Source organism: Zonotrichia leucophrys, unplaced genomic scaffold (assembly GCF_028769735.1).
Source record: "Zonotrichia leucophrys gambelii isolate GWCS_2022_RI unplaced genomic scaffold, RI_Zleu_2.0 Scaffold_53_334942, whole genome shotgun sequence".
Taxonomy (NCBI): Eukaryota; Metazoa; Chordata; class Aves; order Passeriformes; family Passerellidae; genus Zonotrichia; species Zonotrichia leucophrys.
Window position 1 is genome coordinate 65,654 of NW_026992258.1, and position 22,899 is coordinate 88,552.

General features: G+C 51.7%; 1 protein-coding gene across 6 annotated transcripts in view; it reads left to right on the top strand.

Moving 5' to 3' along the window:
- The first annotated feature begins 455 nt into the window (after positions 1–455).
- Positions 456–22,899, top strand: part of LOC135460519 (golgin subfamily A member 6-like protein 22) — a 40,348-nt gene continuing 17,904 nt past the window's right edge. For 3 of the 6 annotated variants that reach the window (XM_064737385.1, XM_064737389.1, XM_064737390.1), the window contains exons 1-13: positions 456–592; positions 8,700–8,753; positions 9,631–9,690; positions 10,304–10,363; positions 11,768–11,932; positions 13,057–13,218; positions 14,344–14,499; positions 15,621–15,782; positions 16,902–17,063; positions 18,183–18,338; positions 19,459–19,620; positions 20,733–20,894; positions 22,440–22,604. In XM_064737385.1, the coding sequence (XP_064593455.1) occupies positions 9,669–9,690; positions 10,304–10,363; positions 11,768–11,932; positions 13,057–13,218; positions 14,344–14,499; positions 15,621–15,782; positions 16,902–17,063; positions 18,183–18,338; positions 19,459–19,620; positions 20,733–20,894; positions 22,440–22,604 (1,534 nt within the window). In that variant the 5' untranslated portion in view covers positions 456–592; positions 8,700–8,753; positions 9,631–9,668. Of the gene's footprint in view, positions 593–6,405; positions 6,537–8,650; positions 8,754–9,630; positions 9,691–10,303; positions 10,364–11,767; positions 11,933–13,056; positions 13,219–14,343; positions 14,500–15,620; positions 15,783–16,901; positions 17,064–18,182; positions 18,339–19,458; positions 19,621–20,732; positions 20,895–22,439; positions 22,605–22,899 lie in introns of all 6 variants that reach the window. The other 3 variants (XM_064737387.1, XM_064737386.1, XM_064737388.1) reach the window with 3 other exon arrangements.

Here is a 22,899-nt window from a genome sequence, read left to right on the forward strand (position 1 = left end):
CAGACACTAAAATATCCTCAAATGGCTGTTTCTGAGCCCAAAATCTCCCCCAACAGCTGTTTGTGGGCTCAAAATATCCCTAAATTTGGACTCACAGCTCCCTTTTTGTTTTTTTTTTTTATTTTCCGAGCCAAAAAACTTCCCAAAATCAGTGTTTTGGAGCCCTAAAGCCCCCAGAATTGCTCATTCTCGGCCCCAAAACTCCTGAGCTCACTGTTCTGGCCCCGAAGCTGCTGAAACAGCGGTTTCTAAGGCACGAAGTTCTCAAATCAGTGTTCCAGAGCCCTGGCGCCCCTGTGCCCGGTCTGCCATCACTCCCAGCCTGGGAGGCCCCGGGAGCGGGGGGGGGGGCTGCTGGCTGTGCCCATTCCCCCCCCCCCCCCAGCCAAGGAGCCGCTTCCTGATGGGAGCGGGGAAACCTCATTTACGGGAAATCGGTGTAAAACCGGGAAAGGAGCTGAGGGGAGAGAGGGAGGAGCCCGTGGGGGCGGGAACGGGTCGGGCACGGTGAGCTAGTGAGCTGTATATATCCCAGTTTTTAAGCAGTGCTCGCCCGCCAGCGCGGAGTGGCTCCTTCCCAGACCTGCCCCAGGTAAGTGCCTGCCCCTTGCTCCCGTGTTTCCTCAGGACTTGCTCCTTCTGTTCCCGAAATTGATGCTTCTCAGCCCAAAAGTTCCCTAAATCGCTGCTTTGGAGCTCCAAAGCTTCCTAAATAGGGACTACAGAGGCCAAAATTGGCATGAATTGGTTTTTTGGAGCCCAAAAGCTCTCTAAATTGTTCTTTTTGCTCTGAAAATATCCCCAAATCACTCTCCCTGATTCCTAAAGCTCCCAACATGATTTTTTCTCAGCCTTGAACTCCCCAAATCAGGGTTTCATGGGCCTGTGTGTCCCTAAATTGGTGTCTGAGAGCCCCAGTGCTCCCTAAATCAGTATTTCTGAACACAAATGCTGTTTCGGGTCCCAAAACGCCCCCAGGTGGGTGAGCCCCAGTGCTCCTGAAACTCTTGTATTGACAACTGTGAACTTCCCCAAATGCCAATTTCTGAGGCCAAAAGTGCCCTGAAATGGTATTGCTGAGCCCCAAAGTATCCTCAATTGCTGCTTTTGAGCCCTGAGTCTCTGGAGACTGATTTTTCTGAGCCGTGAAGTTCATTAAGTTGGTGTTCCTGAGCCCTGAAGCTCTCCAAGTTGCTTTTCCTGACCTGCAAAGCTTGCTGAGATCCCTTTTTGTGTACTGCAGTTCCTTAAACCTGTGCTTCTGAGCCCAAGAGCTCCCTAAATTGGAATTTTGAGCTGAAAAGATGCCTAGAGGGGACTTTCTGAGGCCATAAGTTTCCCAAATCATTGGTTTTGAACCAAATGCTCCCTAAATTGGTGTTTCTCAGCCTTAATGCTGCCTAAACTTTGGGCTTGTTCAGAGCCCAAAATCTCTCTAAATAGTTTGGGACCCCAAAGCTCCCTGAATCACTGAATCTCAAAGCTCCCAAACTGGCAGTTTCTTAGCTTAAATGCTCCTGAGTGGGAGTTTCTGAAGCCTGAGAACCCAAAATTGCTGGTTTCAATCTCAAAATCTGCCTACATTATTTTTGTTCGGAGCCAAACCCATCCCTAGATGGTTTGGAAGGCTGTGCCTGAGTGCTGGTGGAATGCAATAGAAGGGGAGTGTCAGGGAGGATGAGGATGTGAAGAGCAGCTGGGACACCTGGAGATCCTCAACAGGATGGGCTATTTTGTGTGAGTGAGCAGTGGAGGGGTCAGAAAGGGGAGACGCTGCCTTGGCAGCTCAGAAACTCCCTGATCATCAGGGAGAGTTGGCAGGAGAGCTCTGAGGGCAGCCTGGAGGGGTCTCCAGCCAGTGAGCAGGATCCCATGGGAATGGCAGCTGCCCTGGCATCCATGGCCAGGCAAAGCAAAGGGCTCCAGCAGCGTGGGGATCCGGGAGCGATGGCTCAGCAGAGCTGCCTGGCGGGTGAATGGGGGGTGCTCACGGGGAGCTGCTCCTGCCCCACACAGGGATGAGCTCCTCAGTGCCAGCCTGGGCTGTCACAGCCGGGAAATAGCGGGGTCCAGGCACCAGGGGCAGGGACTGAGGCCGGCAGCAGAGCACACGGCTGGGGCTGCAGAGAAGGCTTTGATGGACAGAACCAGGTGGTGGCAGGGGCAGCAGCTGCAGAGGGTTCCCATCCCCACGGGCTCCTCCCTCCCCTGCAGCACCTCCTTTCTCCGTTTGACACCGATTTCCCGTAAATGCCTGTAAGGAAATCTGAGAGGCGGTAGGAATGGTCTCTCCAAGAGCCAGGAGTAAAGCACTCCTCTCCTGAGGCTCTCGGCTGAACTGACCAGGGTGAAAGGGCAGCGATTGGGAGGTGGAGCACACGGGCCAGCAGCCAAGCAAGGCAGCAGCACCCCGGGGCTGTGTGAGCAGGAGCCCAGCCAGGGGAAGGGCTGACCCCTGCCCAGCACATTCACACCACACCTGCCCAGCCACAGGGGACTGTGGCACTCAGGAACCACTGCCCTGGTTGTCACTGGGTGGCAATCCTCCTCTAGCTGTCCTTCAAGTGCTGGTGGGGTTTCCTTAAAATATCAGTGTCTGCAGCAACAAAGCCAACAACAGAAGTGTGACCCTGCCCAAACAGAGCTGTCTGCAGCAAAGCAATCTGCACAGTCTGCAGCTGCCCCTGTGGGTAAGGCCAGTGCAATCACTGTTGGCCATGCACAGCAGTGACACACCCTCCTCTCAAGGCTTCCCAGGCAGTGACCGTCCCTGGGCTGGGCACTGCCGAGGGCCCTCAAGTGCTGAGTCCAGTTCTGCCAGAGGGGATTGAGAGGGAAAAGCTCCCTGGACCATCCTGGGGCCTTCACTGGGCTTTGCTGAGGCTTGAAGGAGCCCTGCTGCCCTCCAGGGCCCCCAGGGCTTTCAGTGTCTGCCTCATCAAGGCCCAGCTGTGCTGCAGAGGGTGGGGGAACAGTCAGGAAGGGTTGGGGGGAGACCACAAAGTTAATATTCCATAGAATTCCCATTCAAAGTCCGTTGTCCCTTCCTGCCCAGAGTCTACAGAGACGAATCCAGTCCCTAATTCATTCCTACAAAGAAAAAAAATTGTCAATTCAGGCCTTACTTATTTATTTAATGTTATTTTTGTCCGATAATAAAAATTGTTGCCATTACTCTTGCTACACATTAATTGGGAGAAAAGTAAAAAGTAAGTAGCATGTTGATTAGGACCAGCCTGGAGGCCATGAATATATTGGCCAAATGTTTGTTTCTTTGATCTTGGCTGATCAGGAAAAATTTTTAGTCTGAATATAAAATAAATAGTTATTTCATGGAGTGAGTAGAACTTAATAATATAAAATATAAATATTAAAACAGTAACTCAACTTAGCACCCCAGACAAAGCCTAATGAGATTTCAGGACCACTCATACAGTGCTCCTGGATTTAACTCAAATACTGGTATTAATGTTGTATTAGACTCAGTGGAAATTCAAAATGTTTAATTTATTTGGCCTCTGTTGGGAGACCAGACTCTGGTGGTCTCTGGCTAACAGAGACATCACTGACAATGCAGAGAGAGAGTTTCTTTTTTTCCCCCCTTTCTCCTCTCTCCCTGTCCCCCTTCATTTTCTTTTTCCTTATCCTCCCCTCTTCTGTCTTTCCTCCTTCATTTTCTTTTTTTTCCTCAAAGCTTCCGCTTTGGCTCAAGACTGCAGATCTGACCCTGCATAAAATAATTCTCCTGTCTAAAGCAGTGGTCAGGGCTCCTTCTAAATATGAGAGAAAGACAGAGAGAACAATCTGTCTCTGACTGTGAGAAAGGGGGTGACCCATCCCTGGAAGCAGAACCATCTTTCCATGAGTGGTGATCTGAGCTAATATCTGTGTTCATCAGTTATCAATGGCACAGGCACATCCAGGGATGGGTCCACGTGCACATAATCTACTCTTGTTACTGTTTGAGAAGCTGTGACGCTATTGCTCTGTTTTCAGGAGAAAAACCCTCAAACTCTTGAGTGTTTTATGCCATTTATGTGCTTTCCCTCCTTTCAGACCAGAGCAAAACAGGAAAGGTAGTGGGAGGAGACAGAGCAGGATTCAATCCTGGGCAAGCAGCCCTGGCATTTCCCATCTGACCTTCAGGACAACTATGGGCCCTGGGGCTGTGACTTCTCTTGGGTCCCTGCTGGCATTTCTCTATTTCTAATCCTCAGTACCCCCAGTCAGTCCTTCCTCACCTTGGTCTATCCTCCCCTTGAGCACCAGGAAACCTTTCTGGACATGCAGCAGCTTTTGCCAAGGGGCTCCTTAATTCAGTCTGGGTCCTCCTCCTTCTCTGGAACGTGGCCCTGGGCAAAGAAACCAGAAAGCCTCAAAGAGCAGACAGCACAGGAAGTGGAATGCAAGAAGGAGAGGGAAGCAGAGCAGGGCAGCAACCTGTGCCCTGAGCAGACCTTTCCTCACTCCTGAGCACTCCCTGTTTCTGCCTTCACCTCGTCCCTGCTGCTCTGATGGATGTGGTCAGAAGGGACAGGTGGCTTTGTTGGAAGGGTCAGCAGGGCCCTGCTTTCTGCAGCCAGCTGTGCAGAAGAGGATTGTCACAGTGCCTCTCCGAGTGTGTGCTCGGAGTCACCCTGGCTTGCTCTGGCACTGCAGGCAGCAAGGGACACTCTCCAGTTCCTCGGGAGGTTGGGAGAGTGACTGAGGCTTTCACCTTTCAGATGAAACAGCAGCATGATGTTGGTAGAAAAAGGAGAGTGGACTCCAGTTGGGGGCAAAGTCCAGGTTTATTCCTGAGCTCTAACAAGATCCCTAAAACAGCGAGAATAGACAGCGGAAGACACCCGACTGGGGCTCTGCAGGGTGTTATAAAGGGGAGAGTAAACCAGGGAGGGGTTTGCCACCTGCCAATGGGGATACAGGAGGGCGAGGGGATCAGGGAAATGGGCAGGTAGGGGCACCAATAAAGGCCACCCAAGGGAGGGGTTCTGGTGTCTGAACCTGTCACTCGATGCCCTTGGTAGAAGTTTCTAGAGGAGGGGAAATGGGCTGTCAAGTGATGGACAGAACACTGGGGAGGGGTTAAGGGAAGGGTTCAGCCACTTTTGGGGAAAAGGGGGAGGGAGTAGGGAGATTGACATTAAAAGGATGGGAGGAGTCAGCAGGGGCAGAACCATTCTAACAGGGGGAACTAACAGGGATAAACCAAAGTACAACTTAATGCAACTAAAACATATAACAACACAATTCAACAGAGGACATTTAAGAAATTTCCCAGTCTGACCCTGCCCAAGGCTCTCTGGCCATCAGAGTCCAGCCACCACAGATATTCAGTGCTGGGACTGGAGCCCCTCCACAGCAGTGGCTCCAGTGCCCCAGTGGGCCCTGCTGGACTCCCCACACCCCCACTCCCACCCTCTGCCCCTATGTCCTCCCTGGTTCCAGCCCAGGTTTCCCAGAGCAGTCTCAGATGCCTGATTCCATAAAGCCATTTATTCTCGGTGCAGTAACACAGAACCAGCCTGAGCTGGTGCCTCTGAAGAGGGATCCCAACAAGGGAGCCACTCAGTTTTATCCCCTCACAGTCTGCGTGCCCAAGGCTTGAATCTGGCTCTTCCTCCCATTCCCTCAGCTCCTGCGGGGTCTCTCGGTGTCCCTTCCCCAGCCATGTCACCACTGTTATGTTTGCCCAATTATCCCATCATAAAAAAACCAAACAATATTAAAAGTAGTAACAATTTTAATTGAATAGTTAAAATAAAAAAATATAAAATTGGATACAGTAGAATTTGATTAAAATAAGGGATAATTTGGTTCCAAGAATAGCGTATAAGCAAAAGATAACCGCACAGTACAGAGTGCAGGGTTCTGGGATCCTTGCCACATCACGTACAAGCTTGCCAAGTGAAAATCACCCCTTTTATGCCATGTGTCAATACCATCTCCTCCCGTTTTCGTTTCATCACTTTTCTATCTCCGCCCTCATTACCACCTTTACCGCGCATGTGCCACCACTCGGTTTGGTGGTCGCACAAGTCTCTTGGGGGTCATCTGTTGAAAATTTCGTAGTCTTCCTCTGTGTCCTTTAATTCACCTTTGGGTTACACATGCGCACCAAGCCAATACAATGTAAGCCAAGACTAACATATCACTGCATCTACATATCAAGGCAATAAATCCCTTATAATTAGCATTTTCTGTGACTCATCCAGGTTTTTGCTCATTTTTAGCCACTGTATCTTCAGCTTCTTTCCTGTGGTCCTTGAGAATATCTGCTAGGAGGGCGGGGGGGTGGAGCCCCTCACCTCCCTCTCTTCTTTGACATTACAACTTTTAACTATTTTATTATTCCCAAATATTAATTCCTGTATCAATATTGATTGCTGTTTCAATTTTTATCAGCACGAATCATACCTATTTGTCACACCACTCTTGGTGCCCTTTGTTGGCTGTTCATGAGCTCTTGTCTCGGGCTCCCACCTGGAGCTCAGCTTGCATCTGGCACTGCAGCTGCCCCAGCCACCCTGCACCAGGTGTGTTCACAACCAGGAAGGGCGAGTGGGAGGGTTACTTTTCCTTTCTCCATAGATTTCTTCATAGTTGGTGTCTGGTTTAAGGCAAATTTGGGAGAAAACCTCCAAAAGGGGGTCCCTCCAGAAAGCAAACCCACACGGCCCCTCCCCCCAGCCAGTTCAGGAAAGATTCCTCGGAGAAAAGTGGAAGTAACCTGTTTATTTAACCGGCAAAACACCCCCTAGCACACAAAATGAACAATACCCAGTGACACCTGTCAGAACCCAGAGCATCCCTCTGGCATTCCTGAGCAGCCCAGACCCCTTGCCAGGGGTCTCAGAGACCCTGGCACAGAGCCCAAGATGCCTGTGGTTTTGATTATGACCTGTGGAGCAAGTTACCAAACTTAGATCAAGATCTGCAAGCCATGAAAGTTTAAAAGAATGATAGTGAATTTTTCACAGCATGAAAAAGTAGATTTTGGGGTTTTTAGAATGAGGGTTCAGGCGGAAAGCTGGAGGAATCTGGGCATGTCCAGCCTTTCTCCTTCTTCTTGGCTTCCATCTTCTGCTGTGATGGTGGCACTTTTAGATTGGTTTAGTGTAAAAGCTCACTGTCTAACGTAGATGATAGGTATTGGAAAGGAACTGCAAATATTGTACACGTAGTTGTTTTTAGTATAAAAAGGTACCACCGCCCCGGGGGAGGCAGAGTGCCTTAGACTGTCTTGCTGAGCGGACCTCGGCAGGGCAGGAGAAAGAATGGTATAGATAAGATACAATAAACAACCTTGAGACGGAGAAATGAAGAGCTCTGACGCCTTCTTCAACCGCCGGGCTGGGAAAAGAGACTTTCTAATGTGTATCAGGGTCACTCTGACCAGCTAGAGACTCTGAGAGACACCACTCTGAAAAGGATTACAAATTCAGAAAGTCTCTCTTGCGGATGGTCGCTCTGTTGTTGGTCCCTCCCGGCGCTGGGAATGGCTGCTGCAGCCACAAGGTGCAAACTCTTGGTGTTTTCCCAGGTCCCAGGTTCGCGTAGTTTGAGTAGTTCCAAAAACAGGTAAGGAAAAACAGTCCAGGGAAAAATTCGGACTGCTTAGCTAAACTAACTAATGATCAGAAGCAAAAAGCAAGAGCAAAGCAGGAGCAAGAGCAGAGCAAAAGGCCAAGCAAAAAGCAAAAGCAGCACTATGTACTGCCCCATCTCTGTGTCCTACCACGCATGGGGGAGTGGCTGATAAGAAACCAAAACACTTTCACTCTTCAGAGTCAGTCTTGAAGGCACAGAACATAATATCCAGCATAAACAGAACAGACAACTGGGGATACAAGCATCACTAATAAAGCCTTGATCTTGGCCTTATTATCGAGTGATGCAGGATGGCCCGGGAGCTCAGTCCCCCTCGGAGACAGAGTGCCCGAATACCCAGTTAGCTTGTGGCCATTGCCTCAGGCTACCCTTTAGTAAGCTTGCTGATTGTCAGCTCTTTAGTGATCATCAGCTCTCTTAGGATTTCAGCTCTTTTCTTGCTTGGTAGGGTGCCCTTCGCTGAGGCAGAAGCAGACGCAAGAGAGAAGTGCTGGTGTTCCACAGTGATGGTTTTATTGGGGAGACTGTGAAGGGTCCCAGTGACAGCTCTTCTTCTGTTGAATGGGCTAAAACAGGCCCTTTTTATCGGGTATAGGGGGATCCAAACTTGTCCAATAGTAAGGGTTGGGGATAGTGGCCCATGAGTTACAGAGATAAGCTTTGGGGCAGTGGTCAGAGACAGGAGCTCATTTTGCTGTCTCATCATGACTCAGCAGCTCCTACTGTTAAATCTCAATCCTCTGTGGAGCTCTCACCAGCCCCATGGGGCCTGCTACACATCACGTCAGCCTAGGACAGCTGGTCAGGATAATCTCCAGAATTTGAGTTGGAAATAATGGAAAATGGTCCCTTTCCACTGTGGAAAATTGTTGCTGGGGTTGAACACCAGGTTCTGCACTCTGCAAAAGCAGAAGGTCTTAATTTTGACCAAGAAGGATGATGTCTGTGAGAATTCTCAGAGCTGCAGGGCAGACAAGATGAGTTAGGGAACAGCTGAGAGTACAACAGAACATCTTAACAACTGCATTATCTTCTCTAGTCCTGCACTCACCACAGAGATTTTGCCCCTCTTTTCCCTCGCATTGCAGAGTGAACCTTGAGAAAAGGATACAGGAGACAAGAAACAAGGACTGAATATCTTGGTAAGTGCTGCATTCTGTTTGGACAATCACGGAAGGGAAAATAAGTAAATTAAAAGATCCTGAGTAGATCAGAGGTTTGAGTAGTATAAGGGATATATGTGTCCCAAAAAAGCTCTTAAATGCATTTTTTAAATCCTTAGGGAAATATCATAGTGACGCTTCCTCTTTTTCATTTTTCTTTTCCTTCTCATATGAACCTAATGGCCACAAAAAAAGAGTTCATGACAGCATGACCAAGGAGGCCAATTTGAGTCCATAAGTAAGTGTGGACTCATGGATCCAATTGCTCTTGTCTGTGGTCATGCTTGGGAACCCTTGGGATGGGATGTGTTATCCCTGAGAGAAGTGAGGCCAGTGGAGTTGTCTCCCCTGGGCACGTTGCCTGCAGAACCCCTTCCAGAGCACAGCAGAAGGCCTGGCCTTTGAGCTGGGATCAGTTTGGTCAGAGGCATGACCTCCTTTAACCAGGGACACATCCCACTCTAGCAGGGGGTGTTGCTGAGCAGGGCTTTGAGGGTCAGGCTGAAATGAATGTGTCAAGGGACAGTGAAGGAACGTGGGAGGTCTCTCTCCACTCTCAGAGTGGGAGGCAGAAGAGTCTCACCCTCTCATGGGTGGCTGTGCTCTGGTGGGGCTGAGGCACCTGTTTGGTGCCTGAGTGCTGTGGCAGCTGAGGCAGCTCGCTGGCCCAGGAGAGCCTCATTGGGCCTGAGGGTCAGGAACCCCCCAGCACTGCTGTGGGGCTCCTGGGCCAGCTGAGGGATGTGCTCTGCCCCAGAACCTGCTCAGTGCAGTCCTGGAGTTCCTTGGGAAAAGGTCCCTGTTAAATGTCCTCTTTTTCTTCTTGATTTTATTTTCATATGTACCTGATGTCCAGCCACGGAGATTGCTGTCTCTGCAACTGCAAAAGGCGCAATGGACAAGTTCGCAGTACCAGGTAAGCGTGCTGGATCGCATTGCTCTTATCTGTGGCCATCCTTGGGAACCCTTGGGATGGGATGTGTTATCCTTGAGAGAAGTGAGGCCAGTGGAGTTGTCTCCCCTGGGCACGTTGCCTGCAGAACCCCTTCCAGAGCACAGCAGAAGGCCTGGCCTTTGAGCTGGGATCAGTTTGGTCAGAGGCATGACCTCCTTTAACCAGGGACACATCCCACTCTAGCAGGGGGTGTTGCTGAGCAGGGCTTTGAGGGTCAGGCTGAAATGAATGTGTCAAGGGACAGTGAAGGAACGTGGGAGATCTCTCTCCACTCTCAGAGTGGGAGGCAGAAGAGTCTCACCCTCTCATGGGTGGCTGTGCTCTGGTGGGGCTGAGGCACCTGTTTGGTGCCTGAGTGCTGTGGCAGCTGAGGCAGCTCGCTGGCCCAGGAGAGCCTCATTGGGCCTGAGGGTCAGGAACCCCCCAGCACTGCTGTGGGGCTCCTGGGCCAGCTGAGGTATGTGCTCTGCCCCAGAACCTACTCAGTGCAGTCCTGGAGTTCCTTGGGAAAAGGTCCCTGTTAAATGTCCTCTTTTTCTTCTTGATTTTATTTTCATATGTACCTGATGTCCAGCTGCAGCATTTGCTTTTACTCTGGTTGAGAGAGTTGTAGAAATTATTATCGACGAATGCAGTAAGTATGCTGGATCCCATTGCTCTTATCTGTGGCCATCCTTGGGAACCCTTGGGATGGGATGTGTTATCCCTGAGAGAAGTGAGGCCAGTGGAGTTGTCTCCCCTGAGCACATTGCCTGCAGAACCCCTTCCAGAGCACAGCAGAAGGCCTGGCCTTTGGCCTGGGATCAGTTTGGTCAGAGGGGTGGCTTTCTTTGACCAGGGACACCTCTAGCAGGGGCTGTTCCTCACAATTGGTAACGATTTCAGAGACATATCACATCCCTTCTGGGATTTCCTTTCTTTGAGCACTGAAGGAGGAATCTCATCCTGGGCTTAGCTACAGGGACCTTTCTGCAGGTGAGTACCAGTCCATGCCCACACTACCTGGAAACTAAACCCTGCCCAGCAGGGAGGAGATCCAGAGGGCTGTTGTGTATGAGGGCCTAGTGCAGTCAGATCAAGCAATCCTACCTGTCCATAAATTCCCATTTCCAAAGGGCCCTAGCCAGTCCTTTGTTACATTGTCCATCTCCATGCAGATGCCCAGGACCCTGGGATCCCAGGGTGCAGAGATGTCTCTGCAGTGGGTTTTTCCCTGCACAGACCAGCACAGCCTGGCCCCTGCTGGATCCCACCCCCTGGGTTCTAAGGACAGCTATTCTCCTGCTCCCAGCTCTTTCAAGCTGGGATGCTTGCAGGGGAATGTCACTCCCACAGCGGACACTTGGAATTTAGCATGGCCTGGGCTCTCCCTCATGGTCCAGTGGAAGTGAGGAGGCAATGAGGCTAGTCCTAGTGTTCCTCACCAGCTGCACAGGAGCTCCAAGCCCATGTTTAGAAGGGCTCTCAGTGGTGCCAAGACTCCTTTCAACAGGCAAAACTGTTAGAGAAAAACATGTCAGGAAGAAAACTGGGGCTACAGTAGGGAGGCCAAGGCTTCTTCCCACAGCAAACTCCTGTTTGAAAAGGATTTGAAAACCAGAATGGTGGTATGTGATAACCACAGGTGCATCAGCCTGTGAATTCCACATCTCTGTTTTTCACGGATGAGTGAATTCTTTTCAAAGGCTGCTAAATTAGAAAGGATAATCTACAGAAAAAGAGGTCTGAAGCAAACAAATCAGTAAAGAGACAGGACATGAGGGAACTAAGTCTGACCTTTTTGTTTGCTGTCCGAATAAAAAAATAAAGTAAAAAAAGAATCTATTTCTGGATTGCATATTAAGCACAGTGTTTAATTCCTCTGAAGTGATTCTTTCTCCAGATTGAGGGACAAAAAACCGACCTGCATCAAGATCTAAGAAAAGACCCTCAAGAAGGGACTAAAAAGAGAAGATATGAGCACTCTAAGAGAGGATGGGTGCTCTCCCAAGCAAGGGAGAGCTGTCAGTTTCGCAGTGATACCAATCTTTTTCTACAGGAAGGAAAAAGTGGGAGAAGAGCAACAAGGTGCTGGAATCCGAGAGGAACGAAGACTTGCAGGACCTCAACAAAAAAATACAAGCTCTGCATAAAGATTTCAACATATCAAAGGAGCACACAAAGAATGAGATTCAGATAATAAGAGCTGACCTGGAGAAGAAAGGTGAGCAGGGCCATTGCCAAGAAGACTTTCATCCTTCTGAGGGCAAAAGCTGGCCTCCAGGCCAAGCACCCTGTGAGCTCCTCATGCTCAGCTTCTCACAGGGGATGGAGAGGGTCAGCCGTTCCATGAGGAGCAGCTTCTGTAACTCATGGCACTGACACACCTCCATGCTGAAGTGTTCTCTGCAGGTGCAAGTGGTCAGAGTCCCTCTTCTGTCCCTCAGCTTTGCATGGGCTGTGTGCTGGGAGTTCTCTCACTGCCTGATACAGGCTAAGGGTCCCCCCATGAAGTCCTGTCCCTGTCCCTCTCCCTTTCCCCCCTGCCATTCTCCGGCTGCAGCCCGACTCCTGGTCCAACACTGGGGCACACGTGAGGTCAGCCTTGTTTCCCTGTGGATGCTCAGCAGGGAGAGGAGCTGCCCTGAGCAGAGGCTGGACGTGTCTGTGAGCGCAGGGCCTGTGGAGAGCAGCTGTGCCTGCAGGAGCTGGTGCTGACAAGGGGAAAGCTCAGCTGTGGCACAGCGTCCAGTGTGGGCCTGGCCGGCCCCAGACTGTGCCCCTGGGCCTGGGCAGGAGACAGAGAGTGTTGGGAACAGCCTCTGGCCCCAGGGCAGGGGCAGCTGAGGAACAATCAGCCTTCCCTGCCCTGAGTCCTGTTCTTGCTGCAGTGCAGCCAGCAAAGCCAGGGCAAGGAGCAGTCCAGGAGAGTCCAGGGAAACCCCTGCAATTCCTGCGGGCTCAACCAACTGTGAGCTTGGAATGAAGTGTGTGGCCCACTTTGCAAAGCTGGAGCTCTTTATTTATTGGGCTACAGAAAACACAAACGAGATGTTAGAAATTGTGGGAAATTTGCTCAGGGTTTCTTGGGCCCTCCCTGCTTAAAGTGCAAGGGTAAAGGGAAAACCATTTCCAGATTGTGCCTTCATGGCCAAAGGGACTTGCTGTGCGGTGAGGGTTCCTAAGGGGGAATGAGGAAGGAAAAATCCACGCACATGAGAGCCCTGAGCGGAGACCCGCTTTCAGGGATATTGTATCAGAGCCTTTGGGCATGCTTGTGTTTGACAGCTGGTCTCCTGCTCAAGGAGGAATCATCAGTGACCCAGAGGTATTGTTGTTTCTTCACAGGAATGAAGGAGGAGGAACTGGTAAGGGAGCTGGAATCAATGTTGAACAAGAAACTCCAGGAGCTGTCCGAAAAATTTCAAACTCTGGAAGGAGAAGTAAAGGAATTGCCAGAGAAAACAAGGCGTGCGATTAAGATAATGAGAGCTGACCTGGAGAAGCAAGGTGAGCAGGGCCATTGCCAAGCAGACTTCCATCCATCTGATAGCAATAGCTGGCCTCCCAGGCCAAGCACCCTGTGAGCTCCTCCTGCTCAGCTTCTCACGGGGGAAGGGGAGGGACAGCCCTTCCATGGAGAGCAGCTTCTGTGACCCATGGCACTGACACACCTCCATGCTGAAGTGTTCTCTGCAGGTGCAGATGGTCAGAGTCCCTCTTCTGTCCCTCACCTTTGCATGGGCTGTGTACTGGGAGTTCTATCACTGCCTGATACTGGCTAAGGGTCCCCCCTTGAAGTCCTGTCCTTGTCCCTCTCCCTTTCCCCCCTGCCATTCTCCGGCTGCTGCCCGACTCCTGGTCCCACACTGGTGCACACGTGAGCTCAGCCTTGTTTGCCTGTGGATTCTCAGCAGAGAGAGGAGCTGCCCTGAGCAGAGGCTGGACGTGTCTGTTAGCACAGGGCCTGTGGAGAGCAGCTGTGCCTGCAGGAGCTGGTGCTGACAAGGGGAAAGCTCAGCTGTGGCACAGCGTCCAGTGTGGGCCTGGCCGGCCCCAGACTGTGCCCCTGGGCCTGGGCAGGAGACAGAGAGTGTTGGGAACAGCCTCTGGCCCCAGGGCAGGGGCAGCTGAGGAACAATCAGCCTTCCCTGCCCTGTGTCCTGTTCTTGCTGCAGTGCAGCCAGCAAAGCCAGGGCAAGGAGCAGCCCAGGAGAGTCCAGGGAAACCCCTGCAATTCCTGCGGGCTCAACCAACTGTGAGCTTGGAATGAAGTGTGTGGCCCTCTTTTCAAATCTGGAGCTCTTTATTTATTGGTCTACAGAAAGCAGTAATGAGATGTTGAAAAGGGATGGAAATTTGCTCAGGGTTTCTTGGGCCCTCCCTGCTAAAAGTGAGAGGGTAATGGGAAAACCATTTCCAGATTTTGCCTTCATGGCCAAAGGGACTTGCTGTGAGGTGAGGATTCCTAAGGGGGAATGAGGAAGGAAATATACATGAACAGGAGAGCCCTGAGTGGAGAGCCGCTTCGTGGGATATTGTATCAGAGCCGTTGGGCATGCTTGTGTTAGACAGCTGGTCTCCTGTTCAAAGAGTAATCATTAGTTTCTTATTGATGTTATTCTTTCCTCACAGTAAAGAAGGAAATTTTAAGGGCCGTGGAATCCATATTGAAACAGCAGCTTGGGCCACTATCCAAAAAATTTCAAACTCTGGAAGAAGATGTACAGAACTGGCAAGAGACCACAAAGCATGAGATTCAGCTTCTCAGAGCAGACCTGGAGAAGCAAGGTGAGCAGGGCCATAGCCAAGCAGACTTCCATCCATCTGAGGACAATAGCTGTCCTCCAAGGCAAGCACCCTGTGAGCTTCTCCTGCTCAGGTTCTTGCAGGGGATGGGGAGGGACAGCCCTTCCATGGGGAGCAGCTTCTGTGACCCATGGCACTGACACACCTCCATGCTGAAGTGTTCTCTGCAGGTGCAGGTGGTCAGAGTCCCTCTTCTGTCCCTCAGCTTTGCATGGGCTGTGTGCTGGGAGTTCTCTCACTGCCTGATACAGGCTAAGGGTCCCCCCATGAAGTCCTGTCCCTGTCCCTCTCCCTTTCCCACTTGCCCTCCTTCTGCTGCCCCACTCCTGGTCCCACACTGGGGCACACATGAGCTCAGTCTTGTTTCCCTGTGGATGCTCAGCAGGGAGAGGAGCTGCCCTGAGCAGAGGCTGGACCTGTCTGTGAGCGCAGGGCCTGTGGAGAGCAGCTGTGCCTGCAGGAGCTGGTGCTGACAAGGGGAAGGCTCAGCTGTGGCACAGCGTCCAGTGTGGGTCTGGCCGGCCCCAGACTGTGCCCCTGGGCCTGGGCAGGAGACAGAGTGTGTTGGGAACAGCCTCTGGCCCCAGGGCAGGGGCAGCTGAGGAACAATCAGCCTTCCCTGCCCTGAGTCCTGTTCTTGCTGCAGTGCAGCCAGCAAAGCCAGGGCAAGGAGCAGTCCAGGAGAGTCCAAGGAAACCCCTGCAATTCCTGCGGGCTCAACCAACTGTGAGCTTGGAATGAAGTGTGTGGCCCACTTTGCAAAGCTGGAGCTCTTTATTTATTGGGCTACAGAAAACACAAACAAGATGTTAGAAATTGTTGGAAATTTGCTCAGGGTTTCTTGGGCCCTCCCTGCTTAAAATGCAAGGGTAAAGGGAAAACCATTTCCTGATTGTTCCTTCATGGCCAAAGGGACTTGCTGTGAGGTGAGTATTCCTAAGGGGGAATGAGGAGGGTAAAATCCATACACAGGAGTGCCCTGAGCAGACAGCCTCTATCAAGGATATTGTATCAGAGCCTTTGGGCATGCTTGTGTTAGACAGCTGGTCTCCTGTTCAAGGAAGAATCATCAGTGACCCATTGGTATTTTTCATTCCTCGCAGGAAAGAAGGAGGAGGAAAGTTCAAGGGAGCTGGTATCAATGTTGGACAACAAGTTCGGACAGCTGTCCCAAAAATTTCAAACTCTGGAAGAAGAGGAAAAGAAATGGCAAGAGACCGCAAAGCGTGAGATTCAGATAATGAGAGCTGACCTGGAGAAGCAAGGTGAGCAGGGCCATTGCCAAGAAGACTTTCATCCATCTGAGGGCAAAAGCTGCCTTTCAGGCCAAGCACCCTGTGAGCTCCTCCTGCTAAGCTCCTTAGAGGGGATGGCAAAGGACAGCCCCTTCTATCGAGAGAAGCTTCTGTAACCCATGGCACTGACACACCTCGATGCTGAAGTGTTCTCTGCAGGTGCAGATGGTCAGAATCCCTCTTCTGTCCCTCAGCATGCCTGGGCTGTGTGCTGGGAGTTCTCCCACCTTCTGACACTGGCTAAGGGTCCCCCCTTGAAGTCCTGTCCCTGTCCCTCTCCCTTTCCCCCCTGCCCTCTTGCTGCTGCCCCACTCCTGATCCCACACTGGGGCACATGAGCTCAGTCTTGTTTCCCTGTGGATGCTCAGCAGGGAGAGGAGCTGCCCTGAGCAGAGGCTGGACGTGTCTGTGAGAGCAGAGCCTGTGGAGAGCAGCTGTGCCTGCAGGAGCTGGTGCTGACAAGGGGAAAGCTCAGCTGTGGCACAGCGTCCAGTGTGGGCCTGGTTGGGCCCAGACTGTGCCCCTGGGCCTGGGCAGGAGACAGAGAGTGTTGGGAACAGCCTCTGGCCCCAGGGCAGGGGCAGCTGAGGAACGATCAGCCTTCCCTGCCCTGAGTCCTGTTCTTGCTGCAGTGCAGCCAGCAAAGCCAGGGCAAGGAGCAGCCCAGGAGAGTCCAGGGAAACCCCTGCAATTCCTGCGGGCTCAACCAACTGTGAGCTTGGAATGAAGTGTGTGGCCCACTTTCCAAATCTGGAGCTCTTTATTTATTGGTCTACAGAAAGCAGTAATGAGATATTGAGAAGTGATGGAATTTTGCTCAGGGTTTCTTGGGCCCTCCATGCTTAAAATGCAAGAGTAAAGGGAAAACCATTTCCAGATTGTGCCTTCATGGCCAAAAGGACTTATTGTGAGGTGAGGATTCCTAAGGGGGAATGAGGAAGGAAACATCCACGCACATGAGAGCCCTGAGCGGAGTGGCGCTTTCTGGGATATTGTATCAGAGCCTTTGGGCATGCTTGTGTTAGACAGCTGGTCTCCTGCTCAAGGAGGAATCATCAGTGACGTAGTTGTATTGTTCATTCTTCACAGGAAAGAAGGAGGAGAAAATTGCACGGGAGCTGGAATCAATGTTGAACAAGAAACTCCAGGAACTGTCCCAAAAATTTCAAATTCTGGAAGGAGAAGTAAAGGAATTGCCAGAGAAAACAAAGCATGAGATTAAGATAATGAGAGCAGACCTGGAGAAGCAAGGTGAGCAGGGCCATTGCCAAGAAGATTTTCATCCATCTGAGAGCAAAGCTGGCCTCCAGGCCAAGCACCCTGTGAGCTCCTCCTGCTCAGCTTCTCACAGGGGATGGGGAGGGACAGCCCTTCCATGGGGAGCAGCTTCTGTGACCCATGGCACTGACACACCTCCATGCTGAAGTGTTCTCTGCAGGTGCAAGTGGTCAGAGTCCCTCTTCTGTCCCTCAGCTTTGCATGGGCTGTGTACTGGGAGATCTCTCACTGCCTGACACAGGCTAAGGGTCCCCCCTTGAAGTCCTGTCCCTGTCCCTCTCCCTTTCCCCCCTGCCCTCTTGCTGCTGCCCCACTCCTGGTCCCACACTGGGGCACATCTGAGCTCAGCCTTGTTTCCCTGTGGATGCTCAGCAGGGAGAGAGCTGCCCTGAGCAGAGGCTGGATGTGTCTGTGAGCGCAGGGCCTGTGGAGAGCAGCTGTGCCTGCAGGAGCTGGTGCTGACAAGGGGAAAGCTCAGCTGTGGCACAGCGTCCAGTGTGGGCCTGGCTGGCCCCAGACTGTGCCCCTGGGCCTGGGCCGGAGACAGAGTGTGTTGGGAACAGCCTCTGGCCCCAGGGCAGGGGCAGCTGAGGAACAATCGGCCTTCCCTGCCCTGAGTCCTGTTCTTGCTGCAGTGCAGCCAGCAAAGCCAGGGCAAGGAGCAGCCCAGGAGAGTCCAGGGAAACCCCTGCAATTCCTGCGGGCTCAACCAACTGTGAGCTTGGAATGAAGTGTGTGGCCCACTTTGCAAAGCTGGAGCTCTTTATTTGTTGGGCTACAGAAAACACAAACGAGATGTTAGAAATTTTTGGAAATTTGCTCAGAGTTTCTTGGGCTCTCCCTGCTAAAAGTGAGAGGGTAATGGGAAAACCATTTCCTGGTTTTGCCTTCTTGGCCTAAGGGACTTGCTGTGTCGTGAGGAACCCTAAGAAGGAATGAGGAAGGAAAAATCCACGCACATGAGAGCCCTGAGCAGACAGCCTCTGTCAGGGATATTGTATCAATGCCTTTGGGCATGCTTGTGTTAGACAGCTGGTCTCCTGCTCAAAGAGTAATCATTAGTTTCTCATTGATATTATTCTTTCATCACAGGAAAGAAGGAAATTTTAAGGGCTGTGGAATCCATGTTGAAAGAGGAGCTTGGGCCACTATCCAAAAAATTTCAAACTCTGGAAGAAGATGTACAGAACTGGCAAGAGACCACAAAGCGTGAGGTTCAGCTTCTCAGAGCAGACCTGGAGAAGCAAGGTGAGCAGGGCCATTGCCAAGCAGACTTCCATCCATCTGAGGGCAAAAGCTGGCCTGCAGGCCAAGCACCCTGTGAGCTCCTCATGCTCAGGTTCTTGCAGGGGATGGGGAGGGACAGCCCTTCCATGGGGAGCAGCTTCTGTGACCCAAGACACTGACACACCTCCAAGCTGAAGTTTTCTCTGCAGGTGCAGGTGGTCAGAGTCCCTCTTCTGTCCCTCAGCTTTGCATGGGCTGTGTACTGGGAGTTCTCTCACTGCCTGATACTGGCTAAGGGTCCCCCTATGAAGTCCTGTCCCTGTCCCTCTCCCTTTCCCAGTTGCCCTCCTGCTGCTGCCCCACTCCTGGTCCCACACTGGGGCACATCTGAGCTCAGCCTTGTTTCCCTGTGGATGCTCAGCAGGGAGAGGAGCTGCCCTGAGCAGAGGCTGGACGTGTCTGTGAGCGCAGGGCCTGTGGAGAGCAGCTGTGCCTGCAGGAGCTGGTGCTGACAAGGGGAAAGCTCAGCTGTGGCACAGCGTCCAGTGTGGGCCTGGCTGGCCCCAGACTGTGCCCCTGGGCCTGGGCCGGAGACAGAGTGTGTTGGGAACAGCCTCTGGCCCCAGGGCAGGGGCAGCTGAGGAACGATCAGCCTTCCCTGCCCTGAGTCCTGTTCTTGCTGCAGTGCAGCCAGCAAAGCCAGGGCAAGGAGCAGCCCAGGAGAGTCCAGGAAAACCCCTGCAATTCCTGCTGGCCCAAGCCATTGCGGGCTTGGAATGAAGTGTGTGGCCCACTTTACAAAGCTGGAGCTCTTTATTTGTTGGGCTACAGAAAACACAAGCGAGATGTTAGAAATGGTTGGAAATAACCCCAGGGATTCTTGGGCCCTTGCTGCTTAAAATGCAAGGGTAAAGGGAAAACCATTTCCAGATTGTGCCTTCATGGCCAAAGGGACTTTCTGTGAGGGAGGATTCGTAAGCGAGAATGAGGAAGGAAAAATCCACGCCCAGGAGAGCTCTAAGTGGAGAGCCGCTTTCAGGGATATTGTATCAGAGCCTTTGGGCATGCTTGTGTTTGACAGCTGGTCTCCTGCTCAAGGAGGAATCATCTGTTACCCAGTGGTATTGTTCATTCTTCACAGGAAAGAAGGAGGAGGAAAGTTCAAGGGAGCTGGTATCAATGTTGGACAACAAGTTCGGACAGCTGTCCCAAAAATTTCAAACTCTCGAAGAAGATGTACAGAATTGGCAAGAGACCACAAAGCGTGAGGTTCAGATAATGAGAGCTGACCTGGAGAAGCAAGGTGAGCAGGGCCATTGCCAAGCAGACTTTCATCCATCTGAGGGCAAAAGCTGCCCTCCAGACCAAGCTTCTCCTGCTAAGCTCCTCAGAGGGGATGGGGAGGGACAGCCCTTCTATGGGGAGAAGCTTCTGTAACCCATGGCGCTGACACACCTCCATGCTGAAGTGTTCTCTGCAGGTGCAGGTGGTCAGAGTCCCTCTTCTGTCTCTCAGCTTTGCAAGGGCTGTGTGCTGGGAGTTCTCCCACCTTCTGACACTGGCTTAGGGTCCCCCCTTGAAGTCCTGTCCCTGTCCCTCTCCCTTTCCCCCCTGCCATTCTCCTGCTGCTGCCCGACTCCTGGTCCCACACTGGGGCACACGTGAGCTTAGCCTTGTTTGCCTGTGGATGCTCAGCAGGGAGAGGAGCTGCCCTGAGCAGAGGCTGGACGTGTCTGTTAGCACAGGGCCTGTGGAGAGCAGCTGTGCCTGCAGGAGCTGGTGCTGACAAGGGGAAAGCTCAGCTGTGGCACAGCGTCCAGTGTGGGCCTGGCTGGCCCTAGACTGTGCCCCTGGGCCTGGGCAGGAGACAGAGAGTGTTGGGAACAGCCTCTGGCCCCAGGGCAGGGGCAGCTGAGGAACGATCAGCCTTCCCTGCCCTGAGTCCTGTTCTTGCTGCAGTGCAGCCAGCAAAGCCAGGGCAAGGAGCAGCCCAGGAGAGTCCAGGGAAACCCCTGCAATTCCTGCTGGCCCAAGCCATTGCGGGCTTGGAATGAAGTGCGTGGCCCACTTTGCAAAGCTGGAGCTTTTTATTTGTTGGGCTACAGAAAGCAGAAATGAGATGTTGAAGAGGGATGGAAATTTGCTCAGGGTTTCTTGGGCCCTCGCTGCTTAAAGTGCAAGGGTAAAGGGAAAACTATTTCCAGATTGTGCCTTCATGGCCAAATGCACTTGCTGTGAGGGAGGATTCGTAAGCGGGAATGAGGAAGGAAAAATCCACGCACAGGAGAGCCCTGAGCGGAGCGCTGCTTTCTGGGATATTGTATCAGAGCCTTTGGGCATGCTTGTGTTAGACAGCTGGTCTCCTGCTCAAAGCGGAATCATCAGTGACCCAGTGGTATTTTTCTTTAATCACAGGAATGAAGGAGGAGGAAATTGCACGGGAGCTGGTATCAATGTTGGACAACAAGTTCGGACAGTTGTCCCAAAAATTTCAAACTCTGGAAAAAGATGTACAGGAATGGCAAGAGACCACAAAGCGTGAGGTTCAGCTTCTCAGAGCTTACCTGGAGAAGCAAGGTGAGCAGGGCCATTGCCAAGCAGACTTTCATCCATCTGAGGGCAATAGCTGCCCTCTAGGCCAAGCACCCTGTGAGCTTCTCCTGCTCAGCGTCTCACAGGGGATGGGGAGGGGTAGCCCTTCCATGCGGAGCGGCTTCTGTGACCCATGGCACTGACACACCTCCATGCTGAAGTGTTCTCTGCAGGTGCAGGTGGTCAGAGTCCCTCTTCTGTCCCTCAGTTTTTCATGGGCTGTGTGCTGGGAGTTCTCTCACTGCTTGATACTGGCTAAGGGTCCCCCCTTGAAGTCCTGTCCCTGTCTCTCTCCCTTTCCCCCCTGCCATTCTCCTGCTGCTGCCCGACTCCTGGTCCCACACTGGGGCACATGTGAGCTTAGCCTTGTTTCGCTGTTGAGGAAATTGAAGTGAGATGGGCACATCCTAGTGATGATAATCGATCTCCGATTTATTGATGCAGCTTACATACTTTTATAGTAGTGTTAATTAAGCTCATACATATTGCAAAAACCGAGCTCATCATTGGTTACAGATTACATGCCAACCCCTCCTTTGTTGCTAATACCTGTGGTTTCTTGTTGAGGCTAATACTTGTTTTCCTCATCCTTCTGTTGACTTGTTATTGTCCATACTCAAGGTCTCCATGTTTTCCTCCATGTTTTTCTCATCACTTAGCTAAGGACACAGTTTTTATTGTTTTTAAGGAAAAGCCTGAGAACTTGCTGCTTACAGCTGCCTTTTGCTTCTTAACCAGCTGTATATCATCATGGCCTTTTTCTATAAGCCATGTCGGAACAAAACTCTCTAACACCCTGTTGATGCTCAGCAGGGAGAGGAGCTGCCCTGAGCAGAGGCTGGACGTGTCTGTTAGCACAGGGCCTGTGGAGAGCAGCTGTGCCTGCAGGAGCTGGTGCTGACAAGGGGAAGGCTCAGCTGTGGCACAGCGTCCAGTGTGGGCCTGGCCGGCCCCAGACTGTGCCCCTGGGCCTGGGCCGGAGACAGAGAGTGTTGGGAACAGCCTCTGGCCCCAGGGCAGGGGCAGCTGAGGAACAATCGGCCTTCCCTGCCCTGAGTCCTGTTCTTGCTGCAGTGCAGCCAGCAAAGCCAGGGAAAGGAGCAGCCCAGGAGAGTCCAGGGAAACCCCTGCAATTCCTGCGGGCTCAACCAACTGTGAGCTTGGAATGAAGTGTGTGGCCCACTTTGCAAAGCTGGAGCTCTTTATTTATTGGTCTACAGAAAGCAGTAATGAGATGTTGAAAAGGGATGGAAATTTGCTCAGGGTTTCTTGGGCCCTCCCTGCTAAAAGTGGGAGGGTAATGGGAAAACTATTTCCAGATTGTGCCTGCATGGCCAAAGGGACTTTCTGTGAGGGAGGATTCGTAAGCGAGAATGAGGAAGGAAAAATCCACGCACATGTGATCCCTGAGCGGAGAGGCGCTTTCTGGGATATTGTATCAGAGCCTTTGGGCATGCTTGTGTTAGACAGCTGGTCTCCTTTTCAAGGAGCAATCATCAGTGACTCAGTGGCATTATTCTTTCTTCACAGGAAAGAAGGAGGAGGAACGTTCAATGGCCCTGCAGTGCAGCATCAAAACGTTACTCCAGCAGGTCTCCCAAGTATTTCAAATTCTGGATCAAACTTTGCAGTGGAGACAGGAGGTGCCATATCTTGAGTTCCCGCTTTTCCAAGCATACCTGGAGAACTACCTAGGTGGGTAGGGCTAATATTAAGAAAACTTTCATCTCTCTGAATGCTGAAGCTGCTCTACTGGGCAACTGTTCTGTGAGCTCATGTTGCTCAGCTCCTCAGAGGGGATGTAGGTAGAGGCCCAAAGAAACTGAGTGTAGTCATGAGATAGACCACCACAATCCATCCATGACTAATGTCAGCTTTTCTGAGCCTCTCAGCTTTTGTGATCTATGGCACTGAATCTACTCTGTGCTGAAGTGTTCTCTACAGGTGCTCAAAGCCTCTCTTGGCCTTCTTGTCTTTTATCAGTGTGTGT